The sequence below is a fragment of the Populus euphratica genome, unplaced genomic scaffold (genome assembly GCF_000495115.2).
Source record: "Populus euphratica unplaced genomic scaffold, PopEup_1.0 scaffold10.1, whole genome shotgun sequence".
Classification (NCBI taxonomy): domain Eukaryota; kingdom Viridiplantae; phylum Streptophyta; class Magnoliopsida; order Malpighiales; family Salicaceae; genus Populus; species Populus euphratica.
This window is the reverse complement of record NW_011499856.1, coordinates 2,710,412-2,724,797: the sequence shown is the minus strand read 5'-3', so window position 1 is coordinate 2,724,797 and position 14,386 is coordinate 2,710,412. Positions and strand designations below refer to the sequence as shown.

The following is a 14,386-nucleotide window of genomic DNA, read 5'->3' as shown; positions in this document are numbered from 1 at the left end:
TTCGGAAATTGGAAAAACTTCAAGTGGATTGATTCTGGGCTGTTATCGGAAAACGCCACTGGGTGACAGAGCACATATATGAATTTTTGGTCTTCAATTCGTTTTCAACGGTTTAGAGGTTGGAAAATTAGAGATTCATGGGTTTAGGTTAAAGGAAAAAGGGTGTTCATGTTCTGTAAATGGAATTGACGTTTGGTTAACATACAAATATAGAAGAGATAGAGATGAAGACATAAAATAAATCTCTAGCGATACTTGTTGTCTCTGTTCTCCCGATATTAACCAAATGCTAACTAGGGTTCATAGGAAATCTCACAGAAGATTGATAGCGTCACAGAGTCATTGAAAATTCTTTGCATATCGACCTCCCCGTAACCATACTCTGTTCCTATTTTGAGTAAGAGAAACCTAAACAAGAAACTTATATACTGAAGAACTACTAAAATAGAAACCTAGACATATAAATTCTCAGCAAATTCAGAGTTTACAGAAAAATCCTTGCAAATCTTCAAATTACAAGATATCCTTCCATTGTGGGGTAGAACTAAAACACATGAATAGTGATGTTTTTGTTGCCTACATCACTGGGTGCTACCAAAGCTATTTCATGTGAAATCAATAAAATGACATTGAAATGTCCTCCCTCCGATGATCGCTGGGTTCCTGCTTCTCCAATCTTTGTCTGGTCCTTCTTTTGTCAATTGTTTCTATCATTTCTATTGTTTCTAATGGCCTACTGTTTTAGCAAATTTTCATACATCAGACTATGCGTGGGAAAAGTATGGAGGAATTTCGAGTATATATATAATAACTTCAATACTTATCTTCAACATATAGGATAGAATCAGCTAGATAAATTGTTTTGACCTACAAGCTATTACAACGCATATTATTCATTGTTAAACATGAATGGAAGCCCCACGATCAGCAACACCCTGTCAATCAGACAAGATGTAAAGAAACTAATGAAAGACAGATATAGTAAGAGAACTTGAGTAGCAAGGAAATTGTTTCCTTTTCCCCTTACCCATTTGAAAGTATTAATGTCAGATGTTTGGTGTCGGCAGCAACTCTCTGCCCATTCCCTTCTACACTGGCTGCAATCTGTCCGATATGCCTCAGACCAGGCTTTTCAATTGCTTTCTTGATGACTTCATAGCCTCCTTTATTTCTCATAGATTTAGTGCTGAAAATGTGAAGAATTTTTCGAGTGCTATAAGACAAATATATCAACTGTGGAATAAAAAGGCAGACAAATTAAGATTCAATCAACGATGCAAAATTGTACCTGTAATTTGTGTGTGAACCAATCGATGAGAATAGCACTGAAAACATGCACAGTTGTAGCATTCGAATTGAATGGTAAAAGGGTAAATTGAAATAAAAACTGACCTGAAAAGGCTTATGATCAAATGGAAGCACAACTCCTGCAACATCAATAATCCTCTGTTAAGATAAATATAGACATCTGAGAAAACAATAGAAACTGAAATAGCTGTACTATCTTCTATAATAAAGTAGAGCTACCTCTAAGATGTGCCCAGCAGCCCATAATTCATCTCCAGAAGAGATACAGACTAAAAGTCCAACCTGAAATTCTCATTACATGAAAGTGAAAATGATTTAATGTTGTTAAATAGAATAGGATCAGAATGGTTCTAAACTAGAATTGTAAGATCAAAATGGTATAAAGGAAATTCTAGTTCTTTTATTTTACCTGGCCTGGCATCACTTCTCCGTTGATATCACTAAAGTTGATGCCTGCAAGCAGGCATGCCTTGTAATGTGCATCAACAATGTCGGGGCCAAATGCTTTCTCAACACCTCCACCACAATGGTATTGTCCCTGAGGACCAGGATAATCACCAAAAGGCCATTAAACATCGTTCTGCATCAAGGTGTATTCTTGCTCAAGGCCATGCCTGTTTTTTTCTTAATCAGGTTGCTCATTATTCACAATTGGAAAATCACTTTGCAGTTATCTTATAAGGAAAAAAAAAAGAATAAAGAAAATAAGGGTGGGTTGGGATTAAAAAAATACCATAGCCCCTCTCAGCAACAACATCAGGATGGCTGAATAATTTAGCAGAATTACATCTCATTTTTGTCAAAACAGGCTCATCAGCAGTAGTTTAAGCTTCACACATGACTAATCCAATCAACAACAATAACCGAGAGAATGACTTAAAGCTACAATGACCATGTCTAGTGGAAAGATATAAGATGTTCTCCAACATTGTATCTACCGTGCCCAGAACAAACGTAACAAGTTAACACAATATTATAAAGACAAAATTTGAATGGAGAAAATGAATAAGAATCTCAAGATATAGAACAACATAACACCTGACTGGAGCTCTGAGGCAGCTGATGGAGAAGATGACTTATTGTCAGCAACACACCAGAAGATCCCTCAAGGGACGAATTCAATGCAGAAGTAGGAAGTATCCATGATACACTGAAGAAAAAGTCGTATGGTTAGAGGGCAAAATTCATACAATCTACTGACAATTTCATTTAATTGTAGCATGTATAACACACTATAAACTTTAATTATGTCATGTCATCAAATGCGAGAATAACGTAACAAGGAATTCATTAATTTAACGGTAACCAGAGGTCTAAGAAGCCATTCATTCATGCAATTTATATGGTTAGAAAACGAAAACAAAGCAAGGTAAAAAGAAAATATATGGGGTGAGAAGCTTACGTTTGACTCCGAAGTGCCGAATGAAGTCGTTATCCTTGAACAATCCAAGTATCATTGGATTTCTTTGAAATTGATTTCAATGGAAGGGATGTGAGCTATCTTTGGCCAATCCTCTCCTCTCTTTTCCGCACACCTCTTCTCCAAATATGGACACTCATCAATTATCAACTTGCTGAGGTTGTTGAGACTCTGCACCCCATCTGGAAAAGACACCAAATTAGGGCAACCCCGAATATTCAAGCTCGAAAGGGACGTGAGATATCCAATCTGATCTGGCAAAGAAGTTAATCCCGTGCAATACTGTATGCTTAGAGAGCGGAGAGAAGTGATATGTTGGATACTCTCTGGCAACGAGTTTAGCTCATGACAACCAAAAAGAGACAAATCCTCAAGTGCTGTCAGATGTCGCACTCCCTCAGATAGAGAAGCAAATTGATCACAAAAATGAATCGATAAGTGACGAAGAGAAGATAAGCTGCACAGCCCATTCATTGGCAGAGAATTTAATCTTTTACAACTCCATATCTCTAAAATCTCCAAAGAAGTGAGGTTCTGAAGACCTTCCTCTGGTAAGCTTTCAAGTTCGTTACAACCCTGAATTGTCAAGCTTTTAAGAGCAGAAAGGGACGTAATGGAAGTGAAATTCCTAAACGACGTCAATGAAGCGTTGCCTCCCCTGATGATTAATGTTTTGACGGAGGGTATAATTGGTATTTCATCCAACAGAGGGCAAGAAGAGATCTCCAATTCTCGAAGGCGAGGGAAACTACACGCATCCCATTGCTCTAATCTCTTCATTGAATAAATAACCAGTCTCTCCAAAGATGGGAACGGATTTTGAGCATCTCCATACACATGGCTGTCAATACACTTCACTCCGTCCATTCTATATAATTGAAGATACTTGAGGAACTGTAGTTTCCCCAATCGTGGAAGTTGTTCACAGTTGTAACAGTCTCTTAGCTCCATCTCCACTAGATTTGGTAGCATCAAGTTCATCATCCAATTTGGAAATCTTGAGCCTCCATATCCTTCTATACTCAACTTCTTCAGATTTGAATGAGGTTGAAGCCTATCAAGGACCTCCGAATGCACATTATTTGGTATTGATTGCCCCGAAGGCGAATTGTAATTTACTTCCAAATTCCATGATAAAGTCACTGATAGAAGAGCTGTCTTCAAATTCAAATTCGCACTTCTGGCATCTTTTGAATTCTTAACATTATCAAGATCTGTGATGCTCAATTCACCAGCAAGATTATTCAGCCTTCCTAGCTCCCCCATGCCACGACCATACTCCTTACCCACAACGAAGATGCCAAGTTTTCGCAGGCAAGTCAACTCTCCCATTCCACAAGGCATAAATCGAAGTGAATAACAACCTCTGATGTCAATATAGACGAGACTTTTCATGTGCTTCGTATCTTCTGGTAATTGGACTAGTTGTCTGCAACCTCTCAGATTTAGTGTCTGAAGGTTTTGGAGGGAGGTGGTTGATTCAGGCAATTTTTTGATGCCGGATCCGGAGACATCTAGAAACTTTAGATGTTTCAAATTACAAATTGATTGTGGTAATGTATTGAGATTGTAAATTCGTATATACAAAGCTCTTAGATACTTTTGTTGAGTGAAAAAAAGACCTAAATTATAACTTACAGGTTGTGAGTGAAAAATATTTGAAAGAATAATTGAGTGCAGAGATTTGAAATCCTTGTCTTCAGGAGCAAACCATGATGTGTTGTAAGCACCCACATGACGAACTGTTTTAGGAATTGACAACCTTGTATCGTCCTCGATCAAATAACATTCTCCATTCATAATGTACTGTGCAAGATCATGGATAAGATCATGCATTTTACATGTTATGTTGCCCTGCCCATCATCCTCCACTTCTTGAAAAAAGGACCTCCCAACTAATTCGTGGAAAATCTCTTCACCCCTGTCATGCAAATCTATTTTCCCATTGCTAGAAATGAAGCCATTTGCCATCCACAGAGATACCAACCGCTCCTTCTCCATGACGTAATCTTTGGGGAATATAGAGCAAAATGCAAAGCACTGCTTCACCGGTGGCATTAGATTCATGTAACTCAAACTCAAGGCAGGTAAAATCCGGCTTCCTTCATTCGGCAGATGCCAAATCTCACTCTCTTTTACAGGCAACCACTCACTCACAGTTTTCTTCGAGCGCATCAGGCTTCCAAGTGCTCTTATCGCCAAGGGAACCCCGCCACACTTGTTAACTATCGCTACTCCAATCTCTTTCAAGCGACCGCACTCTTCTGCACTTCTCATCCCGAATGCAAGCTGCTCAAATAAAAGCCAGGAATCCTCATCTGACAATGTTTCCATACGCTTAAAAGGAGTTGTGGCCATTTTATCAGCAGCAGTTCCCAAACGAGTAGTCACAATAACTGCACTTTCTTTAGCTCCACAACTCAATGCATCTTTCAATTTGCTCCAGTTATCATGGTCATCATTCCAAACATCATCCAATATGAGCAAAAACTTCTTACCACCTAACTTTTCTTGGAGGCGTCGTAGAAGAGTATCCAACTGTTGAATATCTGGACTAGTGCGTTCAATGGACTCAATGATGGCACTTGTCAATTTTTGAATGCTGAAATCAACAGATACACACACCCAAACCCGCAAATCAAAATGCTCTTCTATTCTTCCGTCGTTGTACACTAATTGAGCAAGCGTTGTTTTACCCAGCCCCCCCATTCCACATATAGCATAAACAGAGAAATCATCTGAACTGGTGAGCAGCATGTTGATCAGATCTTCTTTCTCCTTTCTCCTTCCATAAATTCCTGATTCATTCACAATTGACCCAGTCTGACGCCAAGCGAAACTACTTGCTTCTATCTCCACGGCCCCCTCTCTTAGGTGGAACTTTTGTCTCTCCATGGCAATGGCATCTAATTTTTCTCGAACACTCTTCAATTTATGCACCATTCTTCGTCGAAAAACAAGTGGATTATAATTGATAGAAAAGAAGGATCGTACCCGATTTTTGAGATCTCTTCGCTGCTGATGCGGCTGAGCTTCACTTGCAAAGTCACTTAGCAAATCATCAGCATCATAAGCTGCATCCTTGAGGTCTCGGAGCCACACCTTTATAGCCTCACTCGTCCACTGCTTCTCCTCAGCATCTTGAAGCACAGCTCGAATAGTTCTGATCGTGCGGTTGAGATTTTCACGCTCAGTCTCTAGGCTCCCAGCAAGTCCAAGCTCTCGAAGAGTCGAGGAATTCAAGTTCCCCATGATTGTAGTCGCGAGAGCAGAAAGAACTGCATCAGCCATTGCTTGTTTTGGAATGGAAAAGAAATGGATGCAAAGAAGAAGTAGAACAGGGGAAAGGAAAACGAAAAGCAGGGGAGGTGAGCACGGCCATGTTTTTTTACCGTGGAAATGAAACTATTTTAAATTTTTTTTTAATGTTTATTTATAATTATAATTTTTCACTAAAAAAAATACTTAATTTGATTTAAAAAATATTTTAAAAAACTAGCAAAAACCACTTTCTATAAATTATAAAAATTTAAAAATATTATATTATTTATTGATTATATTAAATTTAATTTTAAAATTTTTAATTATTATATATATTTTATTTTCAATATTTATTATTTAAATTTATTTTTAAAATTTTAATTTTTTATTAATTTTAGTTTTTATTTTTATAATTATTATTTTTTTATTAAAATTTTTTATTTAGCAAATTTGATTTTCATTCTTTTAATTATTACTTATTTTATTTGAAATAATTTAAGAAGTGTTAATTATTATTATTTTAATTTTTTATCTTTAATTTTTTATATGTAATTTCTATTATTTTAATTATTATTTATTTTTTTTAGATTAATATGAATGTCCGGACCAGTTTGTGCATACCACAACTAATTTCACGGGCTTTAAAGTTAATGATCATGTAAGTCTCCAGTGGCTATCATATGAGCAATCAAGGACTCGAACTTAAGATCATAGAAGAAATAAACTTCTTAATTTTAAGTTTTTATTGCTTGACTATTACCTGGATGATTGACACCTAGATAGTTGATTGATCATTGACTATATTGATCAGGTTAGTAAATGTCGTCTTCCCTGCACTTAATTCTTTTCCGTGGGCTGTACGCTATCTACGCTAGAGTTAATCCAACCCGATTCTTCCATGCTCCACACGGAACATGGCTGCTGGTTAGTAAACGTCGTCGTCGTGAATTGACTTGTTGGTTAGTAAACGTCGTCTTCCCTGTTCTCTATTCTTCTCCAATGGCTGGGCTATCTAACCAAGCCGCATGCTATCTAAGCTAGAGTAATGCTAAACACAGTAAGCTTGAGTTTGTAGTCATTTTGTAAAAATACCTTTAACTTATAATATATTAAAATAATAATATTTTTATTTTTATTTTTCATATATTAAAATAAGTTTCATAAATCCGATATATATTTAAATTTTTTTCCCCTCATCTTAGTGTACATTAAGATTAAGATTACCAGAGGTTATGAAAAAATAAAACCAGGTTTGGCCAACCCATCTTCTAACATGATCTGTCCAAATATATTATTGTGAATTGAAGCAGTTGATTTGTTGAAATATTTTTTGTTTATAAATTAAAATAATTATTTTTATTTTTTAATATTAGTATATTAAAATGATTTAAAATTTTTAAAAATAATATGAAAAATATAAAAAAATTATTTTTTTATATTTCTTGAAAAGCCAAAATATTTTAGATTAAAAAAAAGATAAATAGGTATCTAAGTTGATTTAGTATTGCAATATAATGTGTTTTTTAAAAATATTTTTTACTAAAATAATTTTATTAGATACAAGTGTCATTAGATTTCTTTATTGTTGATTCTAATGAAAGGGATGTGAACTATCTAAGCCACCATTGGTGGGAGACATCGAGAAAAAGCTAAGCACAACATATGAATGGTTGCTAGTGCCTTCACCTTAACAGATAGTTGAACACCAAGAAAATTTAAAAGAATAAAAAAAAACTATATTATTTTAATAAAAATAATTAAGATATATAGTTTCAAGAACATGTATGAAAACACGGTCACACAAATCAAATTTCTAAAAATTTTAATTTTTTTTTTAAAATTATATTTTTAAATTATTTTAATATGCTAATGTTAAAAATATTTTTTTTAAAAAAAAATATATTTTAAAATATTTATAAATAAAAAAATATTTTAAACTGCAAACCATTATTACAGTAACTAATTTTTTTATTTTTCCAGCTAAACTCCAAAACTGGCTTGGTACGGCTTCAAAGAGGAATGAAATAATACTAAATTGCATGCATAACTAAATGGCTTAGTTAAATTACATGACGCGCTTCTCTTCGAAATCAATTTTTTTTTTTTAATAACAATTATCTTTAAAATCTTAATTTTTCAAAATCATCGTTGTGATTATTGGGTGCCTTAAAATCGTTGAAGTTGAATGGATTCCAGACCCAAAACAGTTTAGGGCCCAATGGGCCCAGAGTATTTTAGATACTTGAAAATCAAGTCCATTCATACTGGGCCCAGAGTATTTGTAAATTCGGCTCATGGAAGTTAACAATAATTTGTCTTCTTGTAAAAAAAAGATTCCATTCATAGGCAATGAGTAGAGTCTCTACAATTCCGCGATGAATAATAAATTTATTTCTACCTAATTTCCCGCTGTTTCAGACAACAGGAATTCCTCCTATCAATTAAATAACAGTCTCTTAAACAAATAATAATTTTTTATACACATAACGTTCCCTTAAAAAAAAAACAATTTCCCACTATTCGAGGCAATAAAAATTCCTTCAGTCAATTATTAAAAATTTTTTACTATTCAAAGTAACATGAATTCTTAACATAGTTCTGAATGTAAAAAAAAAACATTTTTTGATAATTAGTAAATTGAGTAAAAATAATTTTTTTAAAAAAATATTTTAGCAACATTTTTTTATCGGTTTGATGTATTTAAATATTATTTCTAATATTAGAATTCTTAATATAGATGATACACTTTCATGGGAGAGAAAACTGTCCTTGGATTGATAAAAACACATCCCGAAATTATCTATTAAAAAAAGTCAATACGCATGAAAAAGAGAGCATAATTAAAAATGGGAGGTTTAATAAATTGAAACTCCTGAAGCAATTTCTACAACACGTGTTAATACTCCATTAAAATAAATAAATAAATAAAACAGTGCCAATTTTCGCAAAGCCGGTGATCCTATCAAGCACCATTTTTTTTTCTTTTCTCTGTTTTATTTTTTATTAATATGACATATCTTGATTAATTTTATAAATTTTAAAATTAATAATTATATAAATTTTAATTAATTTTAAATTTATAAAATTTAAACTAATAACTATATATTATTGGTGATTCCAGGTGTAATGGACTCTGTAAGGCAGTGGGTATCCACTCCTTTCCTCCAAATTCAATAAATATTTCAGACAGTTGTAGGCCAAATTAAAATATTGGAGATGTAAAAATAGATAATAAAGAATTATTATCTAATTTATGTATGAGGTTTCATTGATTATATTAAAGAAAAAACATATTAGCTTGAAATATTTTGTTTATAATAAATTTTATTGTGTCTATTATTCTTGCTATAATTATCTCAATTGCTATGTACATGATTTATAAAAGTTATTAATTTTAAGGAAATGATCTAGGACGGGTTACAAGATCTAATACTCACTTTAAAAATAAAAATATAAAACCTGAAAATAATAAATTAAATTTTAAGCTCATTTTTTAAATTATATTCAAAATAGTTTAAAAGTCATTATTTTTACTCAATAGACTTGGTGGAGTCATGTTAAGCTAGTCTAAATTTTATAATTACATTCTATTAAAAAAGTATGAAGGATCTAATAAAAAAAGATATAATTAAAAAAAATTTGTGGTAAAATTCTTTTTGAAGAACCAAATAAAAAATAGATGCAAATGAATTGAAAAAAAAACTTGAGAAGGCTTATTGTTCATATGGACAATATTTCCACCCCAAGATTTTTAATATATAATATAATGTTCTTCCCCCACACGTAATTTGAGCAGCATTAGTACGACACCTATCCAGAAATAATGAATAAAGAAACAATTCAAATATTGTAATATCTTGAAAATCACCCTTTCTTTATCATGAGTTATAAAAAGAATTGCGATGAGACGAGTCCCAAGTACCAGTCTGTCCCCCACGTCTCAAACTTAATTAGACAAGGCAAACACTAATTAATTATCTTCTTATTAATTTTATAAAGATTCTTGAAACTCTTTAAGTTGCCCTTTTTTCTTTTTTTTTTTAACCCCCCTATCGAATCTTTTGAGTTGTTAAATATGAATTACAATATCCTAAACTATAAGATTATATATATTCCTGTGTTTCTATGTGTTTAATTGTATTTAAGTGCTTAATCTTCATGTGTATAGATGCAATCAATCTTCATTAATCACAACAATTTAATGAAAACCCCACAGCTTTGATATGCAAGATTCCAAAACAGCCGAAGCCAATTGAATGATTTTATTGAATTTTTTGTTACTTGATCTGTCATAACAGATCATTTGCATCTCGATCGTGTTATTATCGATCTTTTTTAATATGTATATATATATATATTAAAAAAGACAGTGGACTGTTATTACCGATCGAATTTAAAGGGATAATAATACTGGGCTGTTCTTTCTTTCCTTTCAATTAGTTTACAAGTATTAAAATAGCATTACCTTAACAATCAATGGACTGTTCTTAATTATAATCCCTCACTTTAACGTTCAAATACACAACTCCATGACACCCATAAAGGGGAAATATTTAGAAAGACAATAAGAGAACAATTATATATTGAGTAACCATATGGGGAACAAGAGAATTTCAATGCATTTGGCTCTTCTTAATTAATGCGCGTGCGTGTGGACTTCTTGACGGATTCATTTCTAGAAAAGGTAATATGATAGCGATCGTGAAGGGATCAAGCTGAATTATACAAACTAAATTAATATGATAAATGTTCTCACGCATAGAAATTCATATTAGAATATGGTACATAAATACATAAATACATACATATATATATATATATATGTTCCATGAAATCATGAAATTATAATGTTATTGAAATCTATCGATGAATTGAATGATCAAATTAAACTTCTTATAGTACTATTGTGCCATGCACGTTGTTTATATATCTTCTTCCTCATGTCCTTTTTTTTTTTTAAATTATTCATCCTCGAATTTATAAAAAAACACGTGTCAAAACCAAAAGAAATTGATATAAAATCTGCGACGAAGCTAGTACTTCACCATAACATATCATTAAAAAAAAATTTGAAGATATTTTGTTTCAGCAACGAAGATTTTTTTGCTAGGGACGGAAAGCAAGGGAAGTTACTGTGCATTGTTTCACAGATGTTAAACTAGGCCTCGCCAAGTCCACCTTGGCTTTGATCAACTTAATGAACTGTAAACTTGGAATCTGTCAGGTTTGTAAATAAAGCAGGTGGAAGTTGATTAAATCGGATCTGTTCGACTTAATTATAATTTGGTTTTATTTATCAAAATAATATTATTTTAATCTTTTTTAATATTAAAATTATGTAGTTTTGAATTGACTGGATCACCTGGGTTAACTCATCCATTCAATAACTAGGGTCTTGGGTCCTGATCTGGTGAGGTTTAATCAATATTTCTTGTTCTGTATTGTGTTCTGTAGTCAATCTGGGTTACTAAAAATGACTTCATCTTCAACAAGTCTCTCCTAATTGGGAACACATTTGAAGTTTTCCATCGGGTTACTTACCGGCAAAGGTTGTGAATGAACACTTCATCTACAAGGGGGATGGCTTGGTGCGAAACATTAAATGTATCCTTGTGGATTCCCATCTAGCTAGATAAATAGATAGGTGGGTGTTTTATCGCCGGCCAGGCTGAATTTTTTATAACATTAAAAAACAATACTCAAATGTTGTCAAGTGTTTTTAAAGAAAGGAAAAATCAACAATTCAATGGAAAAAAAATAGTGAACACAAAAAGTTTATAAAACCAAATTAATAGCAAACCTAGATGATATTGCCAAAACTTACAAGTAATAACTCGATAAAAGAAAAAAAAAAGGAAAGGAGACTTAATTTTTTTAAAAATCAAGTTTTCACGGATAAAACTAGAAAGTATAAAAAAAATCTAAAATAAAACTAATAAACCACCTGACCAAACCTTTTATATAGATCATAAGACAAGGATAACATGATTGAAATGAAACCATAAAAAAATAATAAAGTTTATTTTTTAAAATAAAAAACTTAAAAGAATATGATCGGGAATAAAAAAATAATATTAAACTGTGTTAAATTTTTAAACTTATAATTTTAATTAGAGATTAAATCGGAAGGATCTCATTTAAAAATCATAATTTTAAAACTTAGTTCAACCAACTAGTTAACCCGAGTTTTAAGCTAGGCTATGTTTCAAAATAAATTGGGTGGGAGGAAAGAGGTTGATCCAGTGTAAATAAAATTTAAATTTGGATTGACTCGTAACTCGCGATGTAAATTTAGTTAAAACTTGTTGATTATTTATTTTTATTTTATTTTTATTTTTTACATCAAACACAATTGCATAATTTAATTTGAATTCTAAAATAAATAAAGAGTGAGATTAAGAGTTTTCAAGATTGAAGGTTGTATTTAATAATATTGTTATTTCTATGTGGTCTGATCAATTATTCTTATACTAATATCTGGTAATAACTAATTTAACCTATGCTGGAGGCATTTATTATTATGAAATTATTAAATACTTACATTGTAATTTCCTTCATGAAAACATAAAACCCATCATGCAATTACTTATTCATAAATCTCACATTTTTTTTTATGAAAAACGAGAATACAAATCCCAATATATTGATTCGAAAGTAAATGAAACTGTGATGACTTTTTATTTTTTTGGAAAGGACAATTTCATGCAAAGTTATAGGATCTGTACCGGTGGCCTTAGCATTATAAAATCCATTTTCATTTTCGTTTATCTATGTAGCTTGATTTAGATCTAGCTATCTAGTTAAGAGCTTGAGATCATAGCTTCTCCCAGATGAGGTAAGTGGAGACTGTTCCTCTAGATTTTTGCACTCTAGCGCATCCAAAATGTGAGAAAACATTACGAGTTTTTTATTACAATCATGGATGGTGCGTTGAATTTAATCTCATTTTGAATCCTAATCAGACAATCTGCTGCAATAGATGATTTCTTATGTTCCTATGCAGGATTTTCATTTCTCTTTCCCTCTACCATGAATGATGTGTAAACTAATAGCTATCCATAGCTCTGACAATTAGTCAAAGATAGTTAATATTATTGCTTTTATTTATATAAAACAATATTCTAATTCAAGAATTTTTTAAGTGTAAATTACATGAGCTCTCCTATGGTTTGTTTATTTTTTCATTTTCCTTTTATTCTTTTAAAAATTACATTTTATATTTTTCTTTTCTTTACCCTTTCCTTTTTTAGTTGTGCAAAAAGATCGGGTGGTTGGTGATTAAACAATGGCAATCTTTGAAAACATAGACCTAATCAATCCCTTGTTGGTGAAATTGGCCAGTGCAAGCCCTTGTTCTACTGTCAAATCTGGGGTTTCGGAAGCACAATAGTGCTCATATATTTGAGTGACTTGGTTGTTCTAGTGATGCTCTGCTGCTTGCGATGTTTTGTTATTCTATGCTTCATTTTCCTTCTAATGGTCACCTTTTTCCCCTTGTATAAGATCCAATTCAGCAGCTAGATGATTGGATGTGCAGATTACGAGATTGCTTGTCATTTTGCCACAATGCCATCCACGACGAGAGAATAATTTTTTTGAAGTGGATGTGCTTAGTTTTTCTAGCTTGGTCCTGCGGTCAAACATGTCAAAAAGTCATATGGGGTTATTTGTCAAGCCTAGCGACTTCTATGGCCTTAGAAGCCTGTTTTCGGATGTACAAATTGCATGATCTACCATCTCTATGGTGGATTTTGCATCCCTGCAAGCGTTTTTACAGTGAAAGAGTCTTGTTGGGTTTGGATGGTAGCTTAATTAGTACTTCAACAGAGAAATTTTGATGCGTCATTTGTTGATGGAGTTTTTGATATATTATATATAAAGATATTTTAGTTGTTTTATCAAATTAAAAAAAAATCAGTTGATAAGTATTAAATTTCTCTGATCTCAAGGGTAGAAAATACTGTATAAAATAATTTGCAAAGATAATAATATTTATATTCAATCTTTTAATAACCAATAAATTAATATAAAAAAACTAAAATACCCTCATCTCTCAACCTTCCAACTTTTTCACCGAGAAACACAAAAGTAAATTTACCATAGCAATCCATAATTAATAAACTAAGTCTACCACTATAGTGAATTCATCACACATTTTATAATTTTGATTAATAATGTATATATTTTCTGGTAAACGGAGATAAAGAAAAATAACAACAAATTATAGAATTTTTTTAAACTAAAATATATATTGATGCCATTTCATATATAATTAACTTCATATACCTCTTAACATTTAAAAGCTTTGATAATTATAAACGTTGTAGTAGTAATGGAAAGGAAACTGCTTGAGCATTAACCTATCATAATAATGAATATAAAATTAAACTGATGTTG

The 14,386-nt window shown here is 32.1% G+C and overlaps 2 protein-coding genes across 9 annotated transcripts; both read right to left on the bottom strand.

Moving 5' to 3' along the window:
- Positions 1-280: 280 nt before the first annotated feature.
- Positions 281-6,110, bottom strand: LOC105123489 (putative disease resistance protein RGA4). Of its 8 annotated transcripts, XM_011023119.1 has the most exons (9): positions 4,367-6,110; positions 2,711-4,249; positions 2,347-2,458; positions 2,042-2,242; positions 1,718-1,922; positions 1,528-1,590; positions 1,289-1,427; positions 1,028-1,186; positions 775-935 (listed from the first exon to the last, which is right to left on the bottom strand). In XM_011023119.1, the coding sequence occupies exons 1-2, from the start codon at positions 6,017-6,019 to the stop codon at positions 2,762-2,764; spliced, it is 3,141 nt and encodes a 1,046-aa protein (XP_011021421.1). In that variant the 5' UTR covers positions 6,020-6,110; the 3' UTR covers positions 775-935; positions 1,028-1,186; positions 1,289-1,427; positions 1,528-1,590; positions 1,718-1,922; positions 2,042-2,242; positions 2,347-2,458; positions 2,711-2,761. The 8 variants fall into 8 exon arrangements, with proteins under 8 accessions (XP_011021416.1, XP_011021421.1, XP_011021413.1 ...); XM_011023114.1 differs by lacking the exon at positions 775-935 and adding an exon at positions 281-736 and having other exon boundaries at positions 2,711-6,110; XM_011023111.1 differs by having other exon boundaries at positions 2,711-6,110.
- On the bottom strand, positions 890-2,102 carry LOC105123522 (glutamine synthetase cytosolic isozyme 1-like). The gene is made up of 6 exons (XM_011023151.1): positions 2,042-2,102; positions 1,718-1,824; positions 1,528-1,590; positions 1,393-1,446; positions 1,028-1,233; positions 890-935 (listed from the first exon to the last, which is right to left on the bottom strand). The coding sequence occupies exons 1-6, from the start codon at positions 2,100-2,102 to the stop codon at positions 890-892; spliced, it is 537 nt and encodes a 178-aa protein (XP_011021453.1).
- Positions 6,111-14,386: the final 8,276 nt, after the last annotated feature.

What these genes read in the sequence shown, in the direction of transcription:
- LOC105123522 (XM_011023151.1), bottom strand. Translation starts at nt 2,102, where the DNA reads ATGAGATGTAATTCTGCTAAATTATTCAGCCATCCTGATGTTGTTGCT. An exon ending in TGTTGCTGAGAGGGGCTATG is followed by an intron (nt 1,825 to 2,041) that starts GTATTTTTTTAA and finishes ATTGTGGTGGAG; the next exon opens with GTGTTGAGAAAGCATTTGGC. An exon ending in ACATTAATACTTTCAAATGG is followed by an intron (nt 936 to 1,027) that starts GTAAGGGGAAAA and finishes TCTGATTGACAG; the next exon opens with GGTGTTGCTGATCGTGGGGC.
- LOC105123489 (XM_011023114.1), bottom strand. Translation starts at nt 6,019, where the DNA reads ATGGCTGATGCAGTTCTTTCTGCTCTCGCGACTACAATCATGGGGAAC.